Below are 25,671 nucleotides of genomic sequence, written 5' to 3'. Positions count from 1 at the left end.
AACCAGCTGGGCTTTTTCGAAAGCCATGACTGCATTTCTGAGAGTATCCCGTCCACGACCTCAAGCACAGCGATAGTGTGCTTCACCTCTCCCCGTACAACAACGCTCTCATGAGCCATCGTGGATTGCTTTCCATGAAGGCGTTCAGCAGGTCAACCCGTCGTTTCTGCCGCCCGCGACAGGAGACCTCGCCTACCACGCTCTGTGCAGAGGTGTGTTTTTGTGCTACGAAAGGTCCCGGAGAGGACCGCCGAACTTTTGATATCGAGCTAGTTATCTTTCTTGCAGTTTCCTGACGTCTCACGGCGACCGCGAGCAGACCTGTTGGAGAGGTGCTGCGGCGGCGCTGGAGATGCCCCTGATCTGGTATTCATTCAAACCCTTCCAGTCTCTTTTTCAATCATTGTCTCAGCGAACGGTCAAACAGCTAGAACGCCAGTAAAGCAACTTTCAGAACTGCATCAGTAAACGCAACGCAGCGTCTGTACCTCAAGCCTTCCACCTCGCCGGGCGGAGGCCCGGAAGAGTTAGTGTGATGGGGTCCCATTCTTCCGCCTCTTCTATGCTGCGTCTCCAAAGCTGGAAAGGAAGGACAAATGACGGGACAATCCCGGAGACGGGGCGACTGCACATGCCTGGTTCCACGCCGTTGGGTTCGCATCATCCGTCTTCGCATGGCCAACGAGGACGAAGCGGCGACTCCATAGACCAGATGGGATGGCGATCAGCTCCTCGAGGCAGGGAGTGCGTCGGACAGACGGAGGAGCGGAGTGGGGAGAGCGGAAGACGCTCTGTGTGGTGGGAGGACTCTTCCGCAGGCGCCCTGGACCCTGCATTCCCATTCCACGGCCGCGACAGGCTGCCTGCAGGAAGGCCGATTGCCACGGGGGCCCCTCCGGCGCTCCCCGGAGCGTCATCGACACTTCGCAGCGGCTTGGCAGGCGGCGAGATCCGGTACTCCTTTTGGCCTTACGCTGAAGACAGAGACGTGCGGACGCATGGCGGCGTACGAGGTCACACTCCGATGGTGCCGTATCCTCAGGACCCCCGCTCGTCTGGCCCTGGGGGCGTTGGCATCGCGGTCTCCAGCGTCGCGCCTGAAGGCTTCGCAAGAGGGTCTTCTGGAATGGGGCCGTCCCTGTCCCCGTCTTCTTCACCGACTTTCCCGCGGGGAGGAAGACTTGAAGGCGTATCTGGGCAGTCGCGTCGAGGACGCGTGGCAGAAGACGAAGAACCAAGGGACAGGGCACCACACGACGGATTGTACTTCCCAGGAGACACGTTCCACGGTGAGGGCCCTTTGCCTTTGCAGTGGGGAAGGAGCCCGCCGATAGGGAGGGCGCGTAGGGACGGTTCGCTGGGAGACGCCAAAGCTCCTCCTGCCTTCGGTTGGAAACGGGCACTCTCACGCCGCACACGCCACAAGCCTAGAGGCACGACATGGGGGGAAGACGAGGCGGCGGAAGGCGCCGAGGTGGGAGGCGAGGGGGAAAGCGCCAGCGTGGTGCCTGCTGAATACGTGCGGGGTCTGTATAGTAGCAGTGAACGACGAAGAGAAGATGCCGTCCAGCAGATCCGGATTCACCTCGAGGTCATGGTCAGAGAAGGCAAGGGTGGCGTTGGACGAATCGTTGAAGAGGTCTGCGCGTGGCTCTGGAACCTCATTAGCAGCAGGCAACTCGCCATGCAGTAAGCGACCCTCTCCCACTTGTTGATCTTGTGCACGCGTCAAAGAAACATCTGGAAACTCCTCTACACCACACTACATTTTGAAACAGTCTTACCCATCACCCAGACAGCTCGCCTTTTGTTGCCGACGTCCTGCAGTGACGGCCGCTTTTCGAATTCCAGCGCTCTGCACAGACCAGGGGTGACCACGTCCCCCCAGGCTTTCACCACATTCACCAGGCACTATGTGCTAAATCCGACAAGTGGATGTCCGCCCAAAGAGCTGATCAATGCCTGACTTTGCTGGTCGTGCTGTTTCCACGACGACACAGTAATTGCCTCAAGCACGTGATGCAGGATCCAGGTGCTTCACCCTGTAGACACATGTGCCTGGTCTACTTTTTTTTTGCTTGTCCGTGCAGACTTGGAGCTCTCCAGTTGATGTGCGCCCTCCTTGTGGGGCCCTTTCTGTACTGGGAGAATGAAAAACTTCAGCTCCCGTTCCTCCACCTTGCGTGCGAGGCCCTACGCTCTGCTGCGCGTCCTCCTGTCGGCGAAGCTGACAGCGACTACGCACAAACGTGGCTTACTAGCGCTTTCGAAAGACGAAGGCGGAAACTAGAACCGCTCATCACAGAGGGTCAGGGCCTCCTGGCTTGCAAAGTTGCCGAAGCTATCAGCGCAATCGCAGTTTCAGGTGCGGCCCAAAGCCTAATATTGACGGCGTGTTCCGACGAGACATTCCCAACTAAATCTCATATGTGCTTTTCGACTGGCTTGTAGTAAGACCCCTGAAGGGGCGCGGGTGTGGCAGAGGACCCCTGGGTGTTTGCCTGCAGCTCACCTGACGGCAGGTATCTCGGCTCCTCATTTTCACTCTCAAGCAAAACACGCAAACGGGCTGATGAGAGGCCCCATGGTGCCTCAGTGTTATTGTCTCGTGGAGCTCCGGTTGCTTCTTGCACAATTTTTGCATGACATTTCGTAGGTTTCCATATCCCAATTCCCTGCATTCGTGTGGTTGTAATAGGCTGCTTTATGCTTCGCTCGTCACTGAGGGGGCAATTCGCTGAGGGCAAAAGAAATGACTGAAGAAGGGCGGCGATGTGATACCGTGTGTGACTATGTGCAGGCAACAACACTACATCTCCGAAGACGCTCCGGGATTTGCTGCGCGTGTGCTGCATCGGCTGGCTTCGCCGAGGCCAGCCGGCGCTGCATCAGCTGACGGCAGTTCGAGTCGTGGGGCGCCTAGCCAGATCGAGACCTGAAGCCGTCCCGGCGGATGTCCGGCGGGCGCTTTTAGAGAGCCATCTTTGGGTGCGTGCGTGAGCACTACCTTCAAAAAGTGACACATTTTTTTTAGCTTTCTTTCTTTGCTTCAGTTGTGTCACATACGCTCACACAGAGCTTCGGAGTCCATGCCGCCTACTTTATCAGATTCCCGGGGTTTAGGGTTTAGGGTTTAGGTTCGCCCTCTCTCTTGAGTCTCTCTCGCATGAGATGGAGATCGCGCACCAGAAAGCAAGTGTGCATCATTGTTCTGCCTTGGCAAGCCTTGCGCTCGTTACGTGGCTTGTGTCTGTCTTCACAGGCAGCAATTCACCACCCGTACCAGCCTCGGCTGCGCAAAGCTGGGGTTATCACTCTGCGTGCCCTCCTGACCGGCCGGTCTGCTTCACAAGAGAAACGGCGTGAAGGATCGAGACGGCGCACACTTCACGGCCTTCCTTCGGGATTTTTTGATAACCGGGCTGCTCGCGTTTCGCTTGAATCCCGGGATGGCTTCCTCGCGTCCGCTTCGGGATATAGAGAGTCAGGTCCCCACAAGGATGCGCTACGCGGACTCGACCATTTCTGGAAGCACCTGCTCAAGGGGCTTGCCGCGGGGCACGGTGCTGCCTACGCGAGGGGCGTGCAGAAACAGAGCATGCAAGGTCGCCACTCCCAGATGGAAGGGACGGGTGCACATGGAGGTGACGAGCCCGGGGGAGCCTCTGCTGCTGGGCCTCGGGAGGGACAGCCGACACGGACTGAGGAAACGACGCCGGGGAGCGGTATGCGCAAGATCAATGAACCTCACCTGCAAGGAAAGAACAGGTGCAAATCGGGAACCCCCGCAGCCTGCTCCTGCGGGTCGACTTCTTGGCTGGCCTACCACGTTGGTGGACGAAAGAAGGACTGTGGATCCACCGGCGCCCTAGTGTCTTCCTGCGCGGTGTGCAAAGCTGCAGCACTGCAAGAGGGATCCCTCTTGGCGCTGGCTGAGGTGTTCGAAGCGTCTCGGGAGAACGAAGACATTTTGGTAAGGCCCGACAGCCGCAAACTCTTTACCTACCGACTTCGCGTCCGCTTGCCGGCAAGCTACTTGACCTATCTCTGGCACGATTTGAACACAGTGCAAGCGTAGTGGGAGTGCTTTGTGCTTGATTCGCGACAGTTCTGCCCGAACAAACTCCTTAGCCTGTGGATACTCTGCTGCTGGACATGCGCTCTGCGCCGCCTTTTCCGTTCAGGTTCAGGTCCGACAACAGTCGCCTCGTATCATCCCCCTGCTACAAGAGCTCTTTGCCTCATTTTCGACTCTCGCACATCCCACGAGGGTGGCGCTCTCACGTGTCCCGGCGCTTCTCGCGTCTCTCAGGGACGAATGGTTTTTTGAACAGGGAGGCCTGGAGGCGTCGATTGCCTGCGTCTCATCTCTCCTTCGCGACCACCCTCGCGTTTTCATGCCCGAGCCAGACACGTGGTGCTCGCCAAGCAGCCCCGAAACAGCATCGCCGAAACCCACTTTGAGCCGGCGAGACCTGACGGATCTGCCTGAGAGTGTGCCAGTCCGGGCGGCATTGAGCCAAAGGGATCCCTCGTCCGTGAGAACGGCTGGAGGCAAGCAGGGCCCATCTGGCATTCCGCCAGACGCGAGGCCACGTGAGTGTGGCTTGAGAAGACACTCTCTTGTAACTACGGAGCAGTCTCCCGACAGTTACTTCCCTGCTGAGGCATCGGCGGCGCGGCAGCAGTTAGGTGAGGCAACTGGCGTCGGGCAGGAAGCCAGGGCGAGAAGGGCAGCGTTCCTGGCTTCGAGCCCTGCAAGCAGAGACATGCGATGCAGACAGAGATCGCAGACTTGGGATGTCGATAATTTCCTTTCCGGCTCACGGCTTTCCAAAGAGAGGCTGCACGCAGGACGCCACCAGCACTGGAAAAACTCAGCTCTTTGCTCAAGGCCCCTGCCGAAGGGCCTAGGTACAGCGAATAAAGAGCTGCCGCTTTCTGCCTTTCATCCCTCTGAGGCACCGCTTTTCGCCTACTCCATGTCCAAAGAAGGAGGCCGGCAGAGCAAAAACCGTCGAGTGTGGACGCGGTACGGGATTGCCGGCCTTTCCTCGTGGTCCAGCTCAGCGTCAGGCACTGCGAAAGCCATAGGGGCGGAGAGAACTAGCTTTCAGAATGGCGTGGCGGCCATAAAATGCCAAGCAGCGGAGGCGTGTGCAGCGTTCAACTGTCTTGCCGACCTCGCACTGCTCCTTCCGGAGACTATGGAGACTTTTGTGGATCAATTCATTCCGGATTTTCTTCGAGCTATTGAGCTGACCCTGATCGGCGCCCCGAGTGCCTCGACTGAGGACACCGCTGACGCAGCGGGCGGAATGTGTTTCGAGAGAGAGTCGTTTGAACAGACTCCGCGGGACGAAATCTCACGAGCTGTCCAAGAGGAATATGGCGGCGTACACGTCCGCATCCGAGTGCAACACTCTCAGGAAAGAGGATCCCAAGAAATGGAGGAGGCAGTCGAAGGTTCGACGCTGCATCGAAGAGAACTGACATCTGCCGAAGTTCCGTGCGGCGTTAGCCAGTCGCCGACCGCGATTGACTCGAACAGAGAAACACCACAGTGCATTTCACTGGCCTCCGACAGCAGCACTGAAGGCGTTCGGCCTGCCCACAGAATCGTTTTCTCGTCCCTGGAGGATCAGCTTTGTCACGACTGCCAACAACAGCACAGGGAAGGTGTGGAGGCGACTGAGAAGTTGGTGCAGCATGCCGCCCTGCAGTGCGTTTCAAAACTGATTCGGGCGTTCGGAGGCCACATGAAAGGCCGCCTTGACTTTCTGCTCCAGTCCATGTTCTCTGGAGGCATCAATCGAAACCTTCTAGAAGCTCTGCGCCATCTGGTTGACTGCCCCCACATTCGCCGGGCCGTTCAGGACCTTTTCTTGCATCGCATCCAAGAGGACCTCGTGGCCTCCAGGGGAACGCCCTCTCATCAGAAGGCGCCCCCTTCTTCTAGCACGGGGCCTCGCGCGCAAGGCGTGCATCCGTCAGAAAATTCATATCTGCGAAGAGATACCTGGGAGGCCCGCCTGGGTGACGGAGAAGGAGGCTTGCGGCCGACGATGGCGCGGACTGCTGAGGAAAGCAGGACAAGCCAGACTGTCATTCAAGACAGAGACTTCACTCGCCAGCAGACCAGGCCTTCGACATGCATCCGCTGCGGGAGGCGGGTCACTGCGACGCCGCCAAGCGAAGGCGAAGAAACTCGTGGACTCGATAAGACAAACAACGACAGCACGAGCGCCATCGAAACAATGCTTCTCGCCATGCAGGGCGCTTTCTGGTTTGGCATTGACGATTTCCAGACCAGACTCCTTGTCGCCGAGTGTATGCTGCAACTTGCGCGCCATCCCCAGGCGCACGTAAGGGCTGCAGCTGTAATGACGATATGCCGCCTTGTCCTCTCGCCTGCCTCCGTCTTGGATCACCGATCTGCTGACAGTGTAGAGGACTTCTATAGCAGCACACAGGAGTTCTATCCCGGAGAGGCTGTGCGAATCGATGAAGGCAGGAGGTATTCTGGATTCTACAACGGCCAGCAAGCGTTCCCCCAGAAGCGAATGAGAAGAACGCCAGGGGAGCTTCAGGACCTGGGCACGAGGAAGAAGATGAATCACCACACGAAGGCTTTTCCCGTGCGAGCACAAGTCGGTTACATTCAGGGACTTTCAAGCGCGCCTTTGGGAGAGAGGAAAGCGCCGAGGCTGGTTACACTTCTGACTACGCGGACGGCATCAGCAGACGTGACAGTTTGCATGTATCAAACAGCCCCTCTCGGCCGGAGGCTAATAAGAGGAATGCACATGCTCAGGGAGGGGAAACAAGCTCACTGCCCGAGAGTCCGCGTGGAGCCGGATCCGGTAGGCAGGGCGATACGGACCTGCCTGGCGGCGACGCTGGGGCTGCGGCCCTTGTGGAAGAGGCCGGAGAGCTGCTTCGCGGCTCTCGCTACTCTAGGAAGGGGTCTGGGCAGAAAGAGTGGCATGCGGACTTGATGCGAGAGGAACGGACTCGTCTCTGGTGGGAATATGAGCAGCAGGAACAAAGATTGTTTCTCCAAAGGCAGCGCGTGCTGGCGATCCTGCATGAGCTCTTTCCATCGGTCTCAACCGATATTGCCCTTGAGGTTCGAATGGCAGGGGTCCGCGCTCTCGATGAGGGAGGCGATATCACTCCGCCGCTCATGCGGTATTCGGTTGTGCTCATGGAATCGCTCTTGGCTCTCTGCCTTGACGAGGACATTAGCGTTCGCCGGCGAGCCGTTAAGGTTCTCTGCAGGTACGTCTGCCTCCCTCATGCTCGAAGACGCGCGGCCTTGTGACGGAGCCGAATGCCGTGAGAGAGACTCAGTCGCGGTGCCTCGACACGCTGACCCCATCCATCTTCAGTATTGTTTCTGAATATGTTTAATCCCGTCTGAAAACGTTGTCTCGGTCCTGTCTCATCACCGCTTCCTCATTTTCGTAGACTACTTCGACGGAAGGTGGTTGCCGAGCTGTCTGCTCCGCTTCGGTTTACATGGCAGTATCGTGGACAGAAGCCTCAGCCTCAACCTTCGCATGCATTCGTGAATTTCCACCGGTTGTTCACCTTGCTGTCCTCTTGATGTTCTGGCAGATTGTGCCGGGTGGAGCAAGCTATACTATCGATCTGCGGGTTGACTGGTCTAGCCGTGAGCTACATGAGTCAGATCGTCCTTTCTTCCTCGCGAAGGCCCTTTTCTCGCGAAGCAGTCCCGCATGTCGCCGAGCTTCTGGCGTCGCTGTGCGTGTGCGCGCGTTCGCTTCTTGCGGCTTTCATCCGCCCTGCCGTGGAGTTGGTCGTTGCCCGCCTCAAAGAAGCCGTCATGGACGACCAGGGATGCGACAAGGAGGGGAGGTGCCGCGTGCGCGTCAGGCCGCCGTCCGCCCGCGCGCTGCTGTGTGGCGCTGTTGACTGCAATATTCCCTTACCGTGGATAGTTCAGCCTACAGGTGACGGCAGCGTGCCTGTGGCACCCGCAGACAGCCACGAACCGGCTGAGACGACCCGCGGGGGACCGGGCGACATTCCAGACGTCGTCGATGCGCTGAGATTCCACAGCTCCGACAAGGGCGGGGCGTCGGGAGCGCCTCTCGTCGACGAACTCAGTGCGCGGGGAGAAGACGAAGACGACTGGGGGCTGAAGGATCTCGCCAGAGAGGCGACCGGAGACAGAACCGGCTTCGACTGCCCTCCCTGCAGTGCCGACAGTAGCTCCTGCAGTTGCTCGATGGAACGCTCTCTGGCGACTTACCGCGGAGACTCTTCCGCGTCAGAGCAGCTGCCGCAGGAGTGTGAAGAGGGCTGCCGAAGGAACGCCGACTGCGCGTGCTGCTGCGTAGGGCCGAACAGCGGGAAACGCGGGCATGTGCAGGTTCTCCTTGAAGCGCTGGAGAAGTTGTGCTCCGTAGCCGACAAACAGCTGCTTCACGAAATCTCAGAACAGGTGCTGCCGGTGTTGCTCGTAGTGCTCGTGGTAAGTGCAGTCCACCGGAGAGACGAGGGGACGAACGCGCGAGGATTCGATGAGGCAGCACTGCGTCGATGAGGCAGCACTGCGTCGATGAGGCAGCACTGCGTCGATGAGGCAGCACTGCGTCGATGAGGCAGCACTGCGTCGATGAGGCAGCACTGCGGTGCGTCCGGAGGGCTGGAGGCGCCCTCCACTGATTTGCCGGACACAGGACCTGCACGCAGGACTGCAGTCCCTGGCAAAGACGTCGAACTCGACTGGCAGACTGCTTGACGCGCAGCCGCATAAGCGGACACGCGCAGAGTCGACGCGTCCCGGCAGCGTCTTCAGTGGACGTGCTGCTGGGCTCGGCTGCCTACTGCAAGGGCTGTTTACAGTGTGGAACACAGATGGAATATTCGTTCAGTAGGGAGCCTTCCCGTGCGGACTCCCCTGTGGCGTCACTAGTCTTCGCGTTTTTGGGCTGTTGAACGCCAAAGTACCTCCATCGATCCTTGCTGGACAGAGCGAGCCGCTCACGACTGTCTAGTGCTGAGCAAAGCGATCAGACCCTGCCGGTGATCCCCACGGACACTCCTAACACATGTGACGCTTTTCCTGTTCTCAGAGACCGCTCGACGACGGCCAGTGCGTGGCAGCGGTTTCTCTTCTCGTAGCCTTGATTCGGCGTACTGGGCATTGCAACCTCGCCCCTGAGCACCTTCGCATTCTCCTCCGTTGCTTCATGAAGGTATTGGAGCCCCTTTTGTGCCAGAAAGACCGCAAACTGAAACTCGAAGTAATGCGAGCGGTCGGCACGCTGGGCGCCATCGCGCCTGAGGTGTTTCAATCGATACGTGTCTCTGCGTCACCTCACCTCACTCCGTACGGCCAGAGTGCCACGGACGCTGCTGGAAGACTTCGGACGGTGACAGAGCTCTCTGGACTGAGTCCCTTGGATGACACGGGGAGGGGAGTCGGCAACACCTGTCTGCCGCAGGCAGAGCGAAGGCACACTGACTCGCACATTGAGGAGCTGAAGTGGAGCGGCCTTGCGCACAGAGACGTGCACGAGGCAGGAGAAGACAGAGAAGGTAAACCGCGAACAAGGAACTCTCCTTTTCCGGAGCTCTTTGACACGACCACAGTGCGGGAGAGACGCAGGCAGCCGTCTGCTGCCTGACGCGGGATTTTCTGAATGTTTACCGCTGTGGTCGTGCTGTGGCTTCCGGCACAGTATACGCGCAGACCCAGGGAAGGGGTAAGAGGGGGCGGGGGACGGAGGGGGAGGGGAGAGGGGGGAAGGGAGCGGTGAGACACGTTTGGGGTTCAGAGGCACGTATGCTGGACAGCAGCATGGGATGGACTGCGTGTTGAACCGACGATACATGCACGCGTGGTTTCGTCGCGACGTACGACTTGTATGCAGGATCGGCTTTTGCAGAAGTGCTCTTCCCGACTTCCCTAATTGAGTTGGGCTGTCCGGCTCGATCCATTTGCGAGGGCAAAAAGACTTCCTGGATTTTCTCGTTCTGCCGCCGTGCGGCCGGCGCGTCTCTAGCCCCAGGTCACTTCGGCAGCTGTGACAGGTCTGGAAGAGGCTTGGGAAGGGACCCTATCGCCAAAGAGCGAACCGCGCTTCAGGAACGAGAAAACACGCGACGCACTAGCGCACTCCGCAAGGAAGGTAAGCGCGGAGACCAAAACTGGAATCGTCCACGTCCGCCACGTGCGTCTGTAGGAAGCTTTCCGATCCTTTGCGTCTTCGAACACCCGGTACATTCTGCCACTAAACTGTTTTCTGCCGGGGGTCGCATATGGGGGTCGGAATCACGGTTCGGTGCTGCTTTTCGTGAGGCCCTGCGAGTTTGCGAGTTCATCTGTTCTGTGAGGCTTTCGTTCTTGTCACGTGCTGCTGCGCCTACGCGATCCGTTCCCATGTACTTGGCCCCCCTGGCGTTCTTTAGGTTGGGAGATGCTGGCGCGTTTGTTCAGTGGCGGAGTCGGGACGGGGTCTGCCTGTGGTCGTAGCGCCATCTCCTTAGCACATTGCTCAACCAAGTTGGGACACGGGCTTGAGGATTGAAGCCGTACGGCACTGTGTTGCATCTGCACGGCGTTCCGCTGCTATGTTTTGTTTTCGTCTTTCAGACGTCTTCTGGCTGAGCCGCCACTGCCTGTCAGTGCTCATGAATGTCATCGACATCCCGGGCCTCTCCCACGTTCATTTCGTGGCCTTCGTTTCCATGGCGCGCATCGTGCGTTTCTCCCTCGGGTCCTCGAACGTGGCGACCGACTGTCGTGCCAGTTCGAGTCCCACGGAGAGCCTGCGACACGGACGACTGCGCGACACCGTCTCCAGCGATGTCATGCCAGCTCGGGGCTCCGTCCGCAACGGCTCGAGTTGCGTCGAGGCTCTTGGCGTAGACATGAGTGACGAGGCGACTGTCTCTGAAGCAGTGGCGGCGGTGCGTCCTCAGTTTCTTCGGACTGCGTCGTCCCTATTGACTGCGTCGGGTTCGAGTCGCGAGCACCGCCTGGCAATTCTGGCGACGCTTGGACAGCTCTCCTCCCTTTTCAAACACACCCCTGGGCCTGAGTCGCTCGGCTTCCTGGACGTCATCTTTTGCCTAATGGACCGCTGTCTGGCTGAACTCAGAGAGGAGTGTCGCCACCATCCCCACGTTCGCTTCAGGAGGCCAGCAGGCTCTGCCCAGCACTCCCTTCATCCGGGTGCATCGGCGCCGGAAAAGTCTGCGAAACGCGGCCGAAGCAGAACTCCCACCAATGAGACGCGGCCGAGATATTCGCATGCTTGCCAAGGGGCGACAGCGGCAGGCGGCGCGGCCGCGGGTCATTCTGCACATGCAGCAAAAACAGTGCTGGAGCCAACTCGTATCGTGGTCAGCCCGCCTGCAGTGAGCCAGGGGCCAGCGAGCGATCAGACGCAGGTCAATCCAGGCGCTGTGAAGGCGCTTCCTCGGTTCTCCGCTGCACTGCCTGACTGGTCGACTCCCGATGCGCCGACAGCCCTCTCCACACGTGCCTGGAATCCGGGGGACGACCCAGCCCAGAACACGACTCCCGGCGAGTATCGAGGCCGCTGGAGTATGCCAAGAAGGATCTGCGGTCTTTTGTCGAGCACCAGCACGGATTCTACGCCGACCCCCTTCCCCGACATGGACGGACAAGGTATCACAGACACCGCGTCGGCGGAGGCGGAGGCGGAGCCACCGACTGCTTCCGTCGACGACCTAAATGACTTCGGGGCAATCAACGATGCGTGGTGGCCTTCCGAGACGACCAGCGAAGTTGAAAAAGAGGTCTGGGTCCTGCTGCCTCTTCTGGAGATTCTGCTGGCGAAGCTCCCTGGGCGCATTACTGACTACAGCGGCAGGGCAGCATGGCAAATCCAGGAGCTCGTGCATACTCGACGGTGCTGCTCCAATACAGCACTGGCGGAACGGGCGTTGCAGACTCTGCGACGCTGCGGCTTGATCCTGCGACCCACAGTCGGACATCAGGTCATGTTCTTGGCGCAGCTCTGTACCGTGCCGTCGATATCACCCTCGTCGTTTGTGGTGACCAGCGAGGCTGCAGAAGCGTCGCTGCGAATGCGAGGTCCCCGTGACGACAAGGAAGCTACTCGGAGGCGCGTGGATCGCCAAATCCTCTCTGAACCTAGTGGAGACGCCAGCACAACCTATTCCAGCTGCAAATGCTGCTGCTGTTCAGCCGCACCTCTGGGACTCCGACTGGCTCTTCTCAAAACGATCGACTCGCTCTTGTCTCACTGCGAGTTCCCGCTGCTCCTGGGTGGAATCATGGCTCGTCTAGTCGGTACGCTGAACTGCGACGACAAGGAGGGAGCCCCGATCGAGCTCAGACGACAGGTCCTCTCTATCATTGAGACAGTTCGGCACCTCTTCCCAAAAGAAGCTGGCGTTTACGTCCGCCAGATGCAAAAGGCCGTTGTCGACTCCGGAAAGCCCTACCTGCCCGACGGCAGCTACACGGTTAAACGCAGATCCAGCCCCGTGTGCCCCCTGCCTTCCGCGAGTACCCACCCCGACGGAGGGCCGCTGGTGGAAACTGCTGAGGAGGCCGCGGCTGGGGGTCTTTCTGATCAGATGGTCGCGACCAGAAGCACGAAAACTGACTCGTCTGCTTTGCCCGCGCCGCGAACGAGCCAACTCGAGGCACTCGATAGGACAGCTTCGCCAACGGCCAGGCAGCCGGGAGACCAGAGGGAAGCTTCTTCTGAGCTCGCTGTGGCGCCTTGCACCTCGCGCTGGTCATGGGTCAGCAGATATCAGAGTTCAGTGGCGCAGCCGGCGGACGTCAGTGAGCGAGAAGCTCGAAGGAACCAGACTCTGCAGCAGCAGCGGGTCCCCGCTCGTGAACAGACTGGCGCTCGAGGCCCAGAGGGAGGCGCGCAGACAAAGGACGAGGCGCAGGACAGACCGCAGCGAAGTGCCTCTTGGCCCGTGAGGATCTTGTCCGAAACAAACTTCTCCACGGACCAAGAAGGCCGGATGGAAAGACGCGCCAGTCGCGGCGGGGAAGGAATCGACCCCTCTGACTGGGAAACGCGCACTGGGGGACTCTCGGAAGAAGAAAAGGACGGAGCACAGTGCGGAGACGAGAAAAACACGAGCGACAGGAGTGCGGCCTGGAGCACGAGACATCAGAGTGGACAGGCCAAAGCAGCCGGGGACGAGGTTCCTCATCCTGACACTTCGGAAACTGCCCACGAGCTCTGGTCGAACTGCGACTTGTGAGTGTCTGACAAAACATGCGTGCGGGGAGGCTTAGGTTTAATCTAGGGGAGATATTTAGAGGCCTTTCTCGTGGTACATGGCACATGGCGCTCAGCAGAGCCCGGCGCGAGAGCGCGGACGCTGCGAGGACCTACTCGAGAGGTAGAAGCTAGCGCCAGCAGGGTGCGATGTTTGTAGGCCTACTTGCGACATGCGTTATTGGCTGTTTCGCCAGAACTGCTCAGCTCCTGGAACCGCGTTTGCTAGGAATGCACTCGGCTCCGAGGCAGTGACATCAGAGCGATAATTCTTCATGCGGAGCGTGCGGTTCGATTTTGTTAGCTCGACTTCGAGCCTGGTGACACCGGCCTTAGGAACTCCGGGCTTTCGCCGTAAAGAAGACGCGCGGAGAATGTGTCTTTCCTAACACGTGATTTCCGTTTGGTCTGAATGCGGACATGCTGTGCACCTGTCCTTCAGCACAACTAAGGCTGAAATGCGCTGCTGGTTCCGGAAGGTCTCCCTGGCGATGCTGAAGGAATGCCGCGCTCCCGCGGTACGGGCATGCTTGCCAGTTGCACTTCAGGACCCGTCTGTTGCCGCAGCTCTACTGCCTGCAGTCTTCCTCACGCACTGGGCTTCGTGCTGCAGACAAGGCGATCTCCAACAGATGCATCAAGTCGGGTAAGCCAACGGTAGAGAGGCAACTGCAGCGCTTCGAGAGAGAGCGCGCCGCGTTTTATCGAAGGCGTCTTGACGGCAACATGCCGCCAATGTCTCACGGCAACATGCCGCCGCTGTCTCAGGTTCCTGCATTTTTGCCTTCTGTTCCAGGCGGGGCCTACGACGCCTCCTGGTGTGCCCAGAGGTGTCGCTGTCTTCTCTGCGGCAAATGCTGAATCTTGTGGAGATGATTGAGCGACAGCGCTGGCCTCTCCCCGTGGACACGCAGCTGCTTGCTGCGGTAGCTGAGAAATGCCAGGCGAACGCGAAAGCCATTCGGTACCGTGAAGAGCTTTGGCTGGCGGATCCAGGTACGGGGCAGAGAAGAGACGTTGAGAGACCCTTTGACGAACTGCACGTGATGACGAGTGACACGAGGTCTGCAACAGCCAAAGGAGGTCATCACGCACATCAGTAGATACACGCCGCAACCCTTCGCGTTTGGTAGATAGAGGAACCCCCCGGAATAGCGCTGTGCGCTGGTGGACCAGCCGGGTTCTGTGCTCCTGAAGACCCCGTTTCTTCCACGGCGGGGGTCCCGCGAGAGTGTAACTGGCGAGTTCGGCTATGCGACCTCTGTTGCGTAGCGTGCGACACCGTGAGTCGATCCGTCAGGGTCGCAGGGACGCTCGGTGTGCAAGGAGAAGGAACACTGCGCAGTCGCAGGGTACTGCGGCAGCACTTCGCGGTCCCGAAGGTGTCTCGAGGGAGGGGTGGCGGCTGCACGTCGCTCGCTGCGTCTTGGCTCATCACGCATAGCGGGCTGTGCCGTGGTCTTTGCAGGCGGGTCTGTGGAGGCTCTGATTCGACTCAGCAACGAGATGCAGCAGCTGGAAGCGGCTCGCGGCATCTTGGCGCACTCACAAAAGAAGCTGCGGCTCCCGGTGAAGGAGTGCTGGTATGTGCAACTCGGCGAGTGGGAACAAGCCCTGGAGGCGTATGAGCAGCGCGAGCGCGAGGATCCGAGCAACGCGGAATGGCTCAAAGGCAAAATGCGGTAAGCCACGTCCGAGGACATCACACCGACTACCCATGCGAAACCTGAAACAAGACACGCTACTCCGCGCGGCTTCATCTTACAGGGCAAGGTTCTCTCATCTTTCTGGTCTCTCTGAACACTTGCTGGCCTGCCGCGCCCTTGCGCGCGCGTCTGGTGCCTAGGAAACGGACGCAGACGGCTGACTTTACGGACTCACCGTACTTTGTGCTTTGCAGCTGGATTTCGGGTCGGCTGCAAAGCCACGGGAGTAGAGGGCTAGCGGAACGTGAGCGCCAGGCGTTTGGAGCGGACTCTGTGCGTCTTTGTGCTGTACTCATAGGTGCCTTCGAGCGCTAGGCGAGTGGGAACGCCTGGCGTTTTTGGCTGCAGACATGTGGAAAGACGACTTCTTCGATTCTTCACCGATGGACTTTGCCCGCTCCTACCCGCTACGACACGGCTCCGACATGCCTTCTTTGCAGTTGCCCTCTGCCTCCGCTTCGCCTCGATCATCTATTTTCTCGGCCTCGTCTCAAAGCATGCCTTCGCCTGCCATGACATGTAGCTCCATCATCTCCGCCTTCCAGGCGCCGCCTTCTGGTGGACTGTATCCTTTCCACCGGCCTTCGTCGGAATTCGCATTCCGCCCCCTTCCGAGTTTACTTAGCCTCTCTTCGCCTGCGGTGGCGACGTATTCGCCGCTGTGTCCTCTCCACACACAACAAGAAGGCGAGAAAGATGACACCCAGGCTCAGGACAGGCGCGTCCAAGTCATGGAGAGACGTCGCGAGACAGCGAGCCTTGCAGCCTCTGTCGCGTTCCATTTCCGCGACTGGGCGGCGCTCGAGCGATACGTTCAGTGGTTCCCGGTGAGTCACATATGGCTCGAGACAAGAGGGGAAGTCGCGACCAAGATTCTTTCCGTGAACATGCCGGCAGACACGACATAGTGGCTCGTTTTCTTAGATAGGGCGCGCCGCCTGTCTCCTCTATTGGGCTGGGAGACATGTTGTCGTGGCTCCACGCCTATCCTCTGTTCGCCTCTGTTTCTGCTTAGAATCCGGATTCTTACGAACGCGCATTCTACATGGCAATCCTCGGCTTCGAGCGTGGCGAGTTCCAGGAGGCACTGGAGTACATTCAACGCGCACGCCAGTTGCTTGACCCGGAGCTGACGGCGTTGCTGGGAGAATCGTACAAGCGAGCCTACCCTGCCTTGGTGACCCTCCAGCAGCTCGCGGAGCTCGAAGAAATCGTGGAGCTTCTGCAGCGCGAAAGGAGGCGCCGAGAGGAAGGGCAACACGACCCGAGTTCCAACTACACCAGCGGAAGTGTGAGCGACGCAGCCATCGGACATAAGAGCGGCTTAGAGGCTTGGAAGCGGTTCCGCGGGCCGTGCCCCGTCTGCAGGGGGATGTCGCCCTGCGAGTGCCGCTGCGGACAAGAGGATTTGGGCTCGGGAGACGGCGGACAGAAGAGCTATCCAGGAGGCGACAACGAGGGCGTGGAGGACGAGCGCGTGGGCTCGGAACAGCTGCGCCACCTGTGGCGTACGCGCCTCGCGACCTGCGAGTCGGACGCGGAGACATGGCAGAAGCTCCTTAGAGTAAGTGCTTAGTGGACGGAGGCGCCGCGGAGCGCTTTGTTTCCGCGAGCTAGTCGAACAGGCCAGCGCCGTTTCACGGGTAGTAGAGTGCCACAAAGAGGCAATAAAGGAACTGCGGGCGAACGCTTAAACAGTGAGAGCAGTTGGCCTTGAGACAGAGCCTCCAGATTACCTTTCAATGTGAATACTCGTGAATGCCTCGTGAGGCTAGAACCACGCAAAGGAGGACCGACGAGGATCACCGCTCGACAAACCGACAGAACGATGGCCGCAACGACCCGCTTCCCAGGAACTCAGCCCACTGACGGCGGGGGGGAAGGGGAAGGGGGGGGGGAAGAAAGGAAGCTTGACAGAGCGAGTCCTTTCAGAATGCTCATGAATCAGGGGTGTGCGCAACAATTGCGATGCATATACCAACACTTGGGCAACAGCCAATTTTTTTCCGTTTGCTGTTCGCTGCGTTCCAGGTTCGCTCCCTCATTGTTCCACCCCACGAAGACGCAACTACGTGGCTGCGGTTCTCTTCTCTTTGCCGGCACCAGAATCGGGCGCGGCTGTCAGTGGAGATCATTCAGTCCCTCAGAGATCACCCACATTCGTGTCACGACCCACGCGTGGCGCTGGAAGCCTTCAAAGTCCTTCATGCAGTTGGGCGGAAAATGGAGGCGCAGCTGCTTCTGACGAGTTTCTGCTGCCAGTTTATTACGACCTACTTCAACGACGTGCCTGAACAATTGCTCTGCGCACACGGCTCGGATGTGCCTCTCTGTGTGAGGGCGCTTGGCCTGCTGGAGTTCCACGCTGTGCCGCAGAAGGCTCGCGGGCTCCGCGCCGCAGGGCTGCAGTCGCTTCCTGGGTTCTCGTTAGCCTCTACGGGTCACACTATGTCCCTTCCCCCCCTTACGCCCCGGAGTGACAAGACTAGGCTGCGGATGAGCCGGAGGCACTCGCTCGAGACGGGCACCCTGCGGGTTGCGCGGCATCGGGAAGTATATAGGAACTTTCTGGCGGATGTGAAAGCAACGGTGTGCGGATATGAGAGTCTGGGGGATCTTCTGCCCCCCGAATTAGTCGTGACGAAACTCATGGAAGAGCTACATGACAGGACGGCGCCTGGTCAAGGGGCGACGACCCCGCGGAGTCCGAGCAAGGGGGCGTTCAAAGCTTTCTCACGACAACCCGACATTGATCCAGTCTGGGAGAGACTCAAACGCGGAGAACGGCGGTTGAGGCGGCCGGCGGAGGACGCGCCAGTCATCTGCATAGGAGAAGCGATAAGAGACTCCAGACCCGATATCCTCGGAGACGGCAGCTGGCACTTGTGCTTGCACCTGTGCAGCCAAGCAGTCCACGGCGGCCTCCGCCAGTGGAATTTGGGGTCCGCTGCCGGGCTGACCAAAGAAGAGGGCCTCCGGCTCCTCTCATTCAGCCATTTGAAGCTGGGTAAGGCGCAGGGGGTTTGCGGCTACCTCAATGTGTGATTACATGCTTCTCTGGCTCTGTCAGACGTAGAAATCGACTGGCACAGATCACAGGCCCCCCCAACGGCCAGCATGCGAGCAAAGACTAGCGCACTTGTTTTATCCCTCCCACGTGAGTCGTAGACAAACTTTTCGTTCGCCTGCTTCTGCACACGTTTTCCCAGGGACCTGTGTGTGTGGGTTTGATCTCTGTGCAGCTCAGTGGATCAAAGATACCTACAACTCGGGATTAGGCACCCCGCTCCTGCTACACGACGTTCAGATGCACGCTCCGCGGAAGAACCCGCGTCTGCTAGGCCGCGTGCCAGACAGGTCGCCTTTCTTCGTCTCGGTGGACGGCGCGTCTTCTAACAACGCGCTGCCTCTGCACCACGGCCCTGCTCACGTCCACAGCGCATGGGCCTGCAACGCGGATGCACTCTTTCAGATCCTCCAGTGGCAGCGCCGAGCAGTGCTGCTGCAGAGCCGGAACTCGAAGGCCTGGTCTGCGTGGGCAGTGACAAACTTCCAAGTGGCAGAGGCACTGAAGAATGTACCGAGCTCCTACCTGCTTCCGCCTGCCCGCGGCAACTCGTCCCCCGCCGACAGCCCTTCCCTGGGAGGCGCAAGGGGCGCCAGCCGGTCTGGGCGGACCCCGACCGACGCCGTCCTGGCGACAGAGCCTCGCAGTGGCGGCGGAGGTTCTGCATGGCAGGGATGCCCAAGAGGCGATCTCGGAGACTACGACCGTGACATGTGCGGGCAAGATTGTTCGCCAGGTGGCTTCGACGAGAACGGCCGCCGCCGATTCTCCCGCGCCCAGACCATGAGCCACTACGGAGACAGCGCCGTGCTGCTGCAGCAGCCGCCCCTGCTTCCTCATGCTTTAAGGGACCTGTACCACGAGTGGGAGCTTTTTGCTCCAGACGCTCCCTCGGAGGACAGCGGAAGCATAGTCGACACCGAACCGGACGTGGCCTGCACTGCGTCTAGCCAGGCAGCGGCGCACGAGGACGCAGGTCAACGCAACGGAGCTGACGGGCAGGCGGACGGCTGTGGCGGAGAACGGGTGCTCCCGCAGGGGCAAGGACACGAAGCGGACCCGCACGAGACAGGAGGGGTGCAGCAGATACCTCAATGCAGTATGGACAGCGATTCGTGCAGACCATCGCGGCACGAGGCGGAGCCACTGGAGGAGAAAGCAGAAATACAGATCTTGGTCAGCATGCTCCCACACTTTATTGTAGAAGCTGTTCGCGCCTTTCTACGGTCTATCGAGCTTCAACCCGTTGCAACGAGCCTCCAGGACATCTTGAGACTTCTTAAGCTCTGGTTCGCGGTAAGCAAAAAGACGTTTACGCCGGCGACTGCATCGCGGGCGCTGGCAGCGCAGCGCACAAAGCAGTTCAGTGCGGCCTCGACGTGGTAGCCAGCTGGCCTGACGCAATGGAGATCATGCATGCGGACTGACATCACCGAGGAGAAATTTCGAGGTGCCTCGCTGTCCTGCGCCCTGTTCTTTCTTCAGCATGCGGACATACCCGTCATGTGCCCGCTGGTGCAGCAAGGCGTCAGCACTGTCCCGTTAGCTACATGGCTGGATGTCATTCCACAGCTCGTCGGACGCCTCAGCGCGCCCGACTCCTGCCTACGAGGATCGCTAGTCACCCTTCTGAGCAAAGCAGGTAGGGAGAACACGGACCACCAAGGAAACAAAGGGGGGGGGAGGATATCTCGTGAACGGCGGCGACGATGGTGCACACAGGCAGCCATCCTCTCGCTGAGTGTGTGCCTATCTCGGCGTGTCTTTTGGCGCGTTTGCGGAGTCCAGCTGTGGTCCGCATCCGAGACAAGGTTCCTGTGATGAGTTTGCCGCCTGCCGGCGGGAACTCGTCCGCATCCCATTAGACTACGGGGCCCGTGGAAGCTTGCCACCGCTGCCTTCTGTGGCGCCTCCACCAGCAAACGCCGTGAGAGGCAGGCATTCCTGCGTGACATGGTGTCGCTGAACCGGCTGGATTTCCTGTGTGAGCAGCTACCGAGTTTCCCCAAGAGCTGATTCTCCCGGTCGCGGTGGCGAGCAAGAGCACGACGCCCCACCTCTCGTCGTCCGCATGCGTCCTGCTCAACATCATGGCGCGAGATCACCGCGAGCTCGTCCAGCAGGCACTGCTTGTCAGCCAAGAAGTCGTGCGTGTCTCGGCTCTCTGGGAGGAACGCTGGCTCCGGTGTCTGGAGCAGGCGAGCGAGGCTCATCACACTCGAAATGACTACCAGAAAGCTGTCGACATCCTCGAGCCTATGCACCAGGAACTGAGCAGAGGCCCACAGGTACGTGAACGACGGATTTATGGAATGGCATTCGATGCCAGGATCCCCGTGGTGGGCAAGGGTGTAGAGCTGGAACAGTGCTTCGAAAACGGCTAGAACGGTGCTCCGGAGCGCCACAGAGATGCGGGGGTTTGTCTCGACAGGCCGCGTCTATCCAGCATGCAGATGACTGTAGCGCCATATCGCCTGATGTCTTTCCTTTGTGGAGAATCCGTGTCTGTGAGCAGACTTTCAGGGAAACCCTCTTCCTTCAGAAGTACGGCCGCGAGCTGGAGAACGCTCGTGCGTATCTAGAACGGTTCCGGCGAAGTGGAAATCCGCACGACGTTGACCAGTGCTGGATGTTCTACTTGCCAGTTTTCTCCCGACTTCTCAAAGACTCTCAGAACCTGAAACGCCTTGACCTCAAGGAAATCTCTGCCGCACTCGCGGAAGTGAAAGATCTTCAGCTTGCCGTTCCAGGTGACCAATCTTGAGTAGAAGGAATAGAAGGTTTCATACTGCAGCCTCGTCCAATTCTTGCAGCTCTGCGATATGCTGAAGGGACACACAGTCACGGGATAGTGCGTATACATTCAGGCCATACCATGGAGATCTATTTACGAATCATGCTGCATCGAGACAGTTGCACACGAACGTGGGGAAATACGAGACACGCGGCCAGCCATTCGCGCAGGAGTGTCGCAGCTCAGTCAACAGCGCCGAGAATTGCCTGGCGCCCGTGACTGTGCGATATAGAGACACCAGTAACTGCAACAAAAAAAAAATTTCCGTTGCCACTGCCAGGCACAGCCTTGTTTGTTTTGTACTCACCTCTTCTCCGTCGGAGAGGAACCCCTCTATGTCCATGACAGCATCGACTGCGCCTTTCTGCACTTGGACCCTCAAAAGTGGAGGCTTCCACGTCGGTTTTTCGCTGCTTTCTCCGGTCCTAGCATCGCGCTTGCTCGACCTCTCCGTTGTTTTGCAGGCACAACGGGGGCAGGCCGAAAATATCCGCTGATTCGATCTTTCTTGGGCGAGGTGTCGGTCTTTACGTCGAAACAGCGCCCGCGCAAAATCGGCATTGTGGGGAGCGATGGTCGTGTCTGGCGTTTCCTTCTCAAGGGGCAGGACGACCTGACGCAGGACGAACGCATCATGCAGGTTAGCCGCTCGTCTGGGGTCTAATCGGAATGTCTGTTCTCCGTAAGCTGCTGACTGGAACTTTCATGGCTGAACTACACTCTCCCGGGCAAAAGAGTCTGTCTTCCTTGTACCAGTGCCGTCGTCGTGGCGCCGGTTTCTTCACCTTGCGAAATCCGGGACCTGTGGATTTCTAAGTGGACTGGGGGCGTGTGCCGCGTAGATGGGCGGCGTTAGACTGATGCGTGCGGCCATATATGTTCGCTCTGCACAAAAGACAGCCGAGGTCTGGCAGACGGAGATATTGCTATACAGCGCACGTTGGAACGGTTTTCGAGCCATTTCCTGTGTTTTATCGCCGCACAAAACTTCTCCAGTGTGCCTTTGAGATGGCTCTGTTGCTTGTGTGCGCAGGCTCTGTGCCTAATCAACCACCTGATGGAGAGCAACGCGCACGTGCGCCGGAAGGAACTGTCGATTCCTCTTTACTGCGTTGTGCCGCTGTCGCCGAGCGCCGGTCTGATTGGCTGGCTTCACAATTCGGAGACCCTGCTCAACTTGATCAAGGCCTTCCGCCAGCAAGACGGTATTCCAGTGAACCACGAGCAGCTGGTGCTGAAGTCCTTCTACCAAAAATACGATTCGCTGACGCTGCTTCAAAAGGTGAGCCGCGGCAAGCGCGCGAGGACACACAGAATACCGGACGCGGTAGACGCCTTCGCATGGACATCAGCTTTCTGGTTGTGGGTTTTTGCGTCTCTGCGCAGGTGGACCTCTTTGAGCAGACGTCTGCTGAGACGAGTGCTCAGGCCCTGCGGCGAATTCTTTGGTTGCAGGCGCGAAACAGTGAAGAGTGGCTGGTTCACCGAACCAACTTTTGCAAGAGCATCGCCGTCATATCGATGGTCGGCTATGTCCTCGGACTTGGAGACCGCCATCCTTCCAATCTGCTGCTGATGAGCGAGTCAGGGCGCGTGGCTCATATTGACTTCAGTGACTGCTTCGAGGTCGCCACGTACAGACTCCGATACCCCGAAAAGGTCCCATTCAGGTAAGCCAGGCCGCTCACAGGCAGCAACGGAGACAGTTCAGACTGAGTCTCGCAGCTTCCTCCCCGAACGCGCGCCGCTGGAGCACCGGCCCAGGAAGCGAACAGGGAAAGTCCGCACCTCTAGAGAACTAATTGTGTCAAGTGTGCGCTGTTTACGCGTATTCTGCGGCACCTCGTCAGTGCTCATGACCTTGCAGCTAGACGTTGAAACAGCATGCTAGAGGCTATCGTAAAACCTCGGGTCCATGTCGCCAGGGGTTGGTTTCCTCTATCATCGTCAGGAGGTTGGGATGTTTGTCCGAGCTCGGGACGCAAGAGGCGGGAAGAGAAAGATTCTCCCGCCTTTTTTGCCTTCATCATATTTACCACAGCAGATTCAGCCACGGTGCGGATGATACATTTCGTTACGCCGTAACAGCTCCTCAGGTCTCATGCCACGTCATTGACCGCTGCGCGTCTCCTTGCCTTCTCAGGTTGACGCGCATGATTGTCTGTGCCCTGGAAAGCGGCACAGTGGAGGGGACCTTTCGAGCGACGTGTGAGCAAGTGATGACTCTTTTGAGGCTGAATCGAGATGCGATTGTTGCGATGCTTGAGGCTGCTTTCGTCGATGATGAGTCAACTGGTCGGCGCTTGTATCACGTCTTCGGGAAGCAACACAACCCAAGAAATTCCCCCAGAACCGCGGGGCCGAGTCCCGCGGGGTCCGACCCGTGTTGGGCAGGCAGCAGAGCGAGACGCATCTACGGCGAGGGTGCGAGCAGAGGGAAAGATCCATCACGCAAGACTGAAAGCCCGCGAGACTTCGACGCCCAAGGGGAGCCGTGGGACCGACAGGCAGCGAGCGACAGTGACGGGGACCTGGACGCGAACCCTTCGGGCGTCTCGACATCCAGGCGCGAAAAATCAGGGAACGATCTTGCATCGAGGTTCCGTCGCCGAAGTCTGCAGCAGTTAGAGCGCCCCGTCAGCCGCAGCCGGCGAGGAAGCATGGACCGGCTCGGGTATCAGGCGACTTCTCCCAGGCGGAGTGACGAGGCTGCCCGAGCGTCAAGCGTGGAGGAGACCAATCTTCTCAAATCCTATGCGAAGCGCGCGATCGCTCGCGTTGACGCCAAGCTTACTGGCTACGACTTTGAGTAAGATACGCTGAGGATGGGACGCGGGGTCAATCGAAGCAAAAACGCTCTCACTGTGCGCAGTCCGGCAAGCAAATGAACAGTTTATATGGTCTATCACGGAGACTCCCGGCATTCGGGTATTAGGGGTGTGGTATTAACGTGTAGGAATACGAAGTATTCGGCGGAGTGAGACGCCGTGTCAGTGCCAGCGATACTGCCGAGGGATTTCTCACAAAGTAGCTGAATGTGGACGATCTCGGATGTGCTGGCCTCGCTTATGGAGGCAAGCGGGCCTATCGTAGACTTATCACAGAATGACCGCATCGGACCCCCAAGCTACTTCGTGAACCCCAGAGTACCTGCTGTGGTGTGTCTGCGTGTTGTGTTTGCAGCGGCTATTTGGATATCCCAGCTCAGGTTGACAGACTTATCGAGGAAGCGAACGGCGTCGAGAACCTGTGCGTCGCCTACGCCGGTTGGTGTCCATTTTGGTAAATAGTTACTCGACATCTCTGCTGTTCTTTCGCTTCTTTCGCGAGCCCCTCTGTTTGTGCAGAATTGCGGAGTGCTGACTAAGCGTGCAGTCAGTCACGTCCGCTGTACGTAGTTAGTAGGGCCGGCGACCAAGAGTGTATCAAGGCCGGCCTTACAATTTGTGGAAAAAGAGAGTCTTGCTGTCGGCATCCTGCAAGCCGTTAGCGCATCAGCAAAGCATGCTCTAAAATGTGTGCCAGGCGTTAATTCTTTCTACACGAGAGGATGACGTGGCCCGAATCGAATATGCGAGACACAGTCTAGCTTTTGACTTTGTTACCTGGCGACACCTATTTTTCCATTCAGGTCTTTGACAGACATGCCGCTGTGTATCCGGGGACATGTAATAATGAAATGTTGGTTTATACGTGTAGCCGCGTCTTCTAACACACTGACTACACGTTCTTGGTGTAGTTGAAAATATGTGTTACAATTTGGCTGTCTTGCCTGGTGGAGAAGGGACTCTGCGCCTTTTCATTGGCATTTTTTTTTCGCGGCTTTTTTGTAAACGAAATTTGTCGCTGCATCATCCGTTTGGGCGGTCTTGTCAAGCGCTCGCCTTTTAGTCGGTTGTACCATTTTTTCTTGTCCCGAGTTGTGGAAACGGCTGTAAAGCCAGCCGAGAGGGAAACCTGTAAAAGACTCCCCGCGCTCCTCCTCGCATCCCCCACCCCAAACAAAAGCAGATTCGCCACCTCGACACCAGGGGCCCGCTGCCCGAAACACCACAACGGGCTTCCTTGATACATGCAGGCAATGAATTAGTAAAGAGTTTTCATGATTTTGAAAAAAGCTCGGCGACATCTCGAGCAACCGACTTATGCGACTGGTCACCCTCAGTCTTCGCACACAGGACGTCGCCGGTATCACGCGACATGGACCTGGATATATATACCGCTTCCTGTTTCGTGTAGCTGAACGAGTGGGGTCACGCAAAAGTCAGAGGCACTTGAAGAAAGCAAAGGCGATGTGACACAATCCTAGGAGATGATGTAAAATGTGTGTTCTATGGAAGAGGCAATATCCACTGTATAATCGTTGCCGAGTTTCTACACGACTGCGTGTCGGCGCCCCTATCACCAGTGCCTGCCCTGATATACTCGTATCCCCCTAGATAGTGCTGCAGGCAGTCTTCCGGGAGGGAGCGCCTGTTAGTACTTCAGTTTTGCAGTTCCGTTTCTGAGCCAAGCCTCCCGAACCTCCTCACTCGCTGAGCTACTTGCGGCGCCCGCTCGCCATAACTGAGAGCAGGGACACTCGGCGGCGGCTACGGCGGTTGAGGCTAGACGCGTCTCCTCGTGAGAACTGTGCTAGGTGAACTAGAGACGCCCTCAGAAGAGCCGACTGCGATGCGAGCCATGTGTCTCTGTCGTAAGTTTGCCTAGGCGGGAACTACATGGCAGATGCCCACGAAACCGCCTCGCGCATGTGTCGTTTGGCAAAGTGCGGACCCCGACAGGCCTCGAACCGACTACCAGATTCGTTGTCTCGCCACAGCACACCAT

The 25,671-nt window shown here is 58.5% G+C and overlaps 2 protein-coding genes across 2 annotated transcripts; both read left to right on the top strand.

Annotated features, from left to right (window-relative positions):
* Window positions 1–712: 712 nt before the first annotated feature.
* Window positions 713–6,998, top strand: BESB_078330 (putative target of rapamycin (TOR); the record flags this gene model as incomplete). Its single annotated transcript, XM_029366195.1, has 5 exons — window positions 713–1,689; window positions 2,091–2,365; window positions 2,801–2,988; window positions 3,263–3,973; window positions 4,185–6,998. The coding sequence occupies 5 exons, from the start codon at window positions 713–715 to the stop codon at window positions 6,996–6,998; spliced, it is 4,965 nt and encodes a 1,654-aa protein (XP_029217626.1).
* A 137-nt stretch (window positions 6,999–7,135) lies between these two features.
* BESB_078320 (uncharacterized protein) lies at window positions 7,136–24,127 on the top strand (the record flags this gene model as incomplete). The annotated part of the gene is made up of 19 exons (XM_029366194.1): window positions 7,136–7,281; window positions 7,621–8,500; window positions 9,105–9,570; window positions 10,628–13,253; window positions 13,717–13,920; window positions 14,071–14,270; window positions 14,743–14,956; window positions 15,279–15,807; window positions 15,996–16,544; window positions 17,012–17,987; window positions 18,223–19,343; window positions 19,533–19,689; window positions 20,040–20,335; window positions 20,563–20,797; window positions 21,306–21,481; window positions 21,875–22,123; window positions 22,228–22,511; window positions 22,985–23,650; window positions 24,025–24,127. 19 exons carry the CDS (start codon window positions 7,136–7,138, stop codon window positions 24,125–24,127), a joined length of 10,077 nt encoding a protein of 3,358 aa, XP_029217625.1.
* Between the last annotated feature and the right edge of the window lie 1,544 nt (window positions 24,128–25,671).

The sequence above is a fragment of the Besnoitia besnoiti genome, chromosome VII (genome assembly GCF_002563875.1).
Source record: "Besnoitia besnoiti strain Bb-Ger1 chromosome VII, whole genome shotgun sequence".
NCBI lineage: Eukaryota > Apicomplexa > Conoidasida > Eucoccidiorida > Sarcocystidae > Besnoitia > Besnoitia besnoiti.
This window is presented reverse-complemented; position numbering and strand designations above follow the sequence as displayed.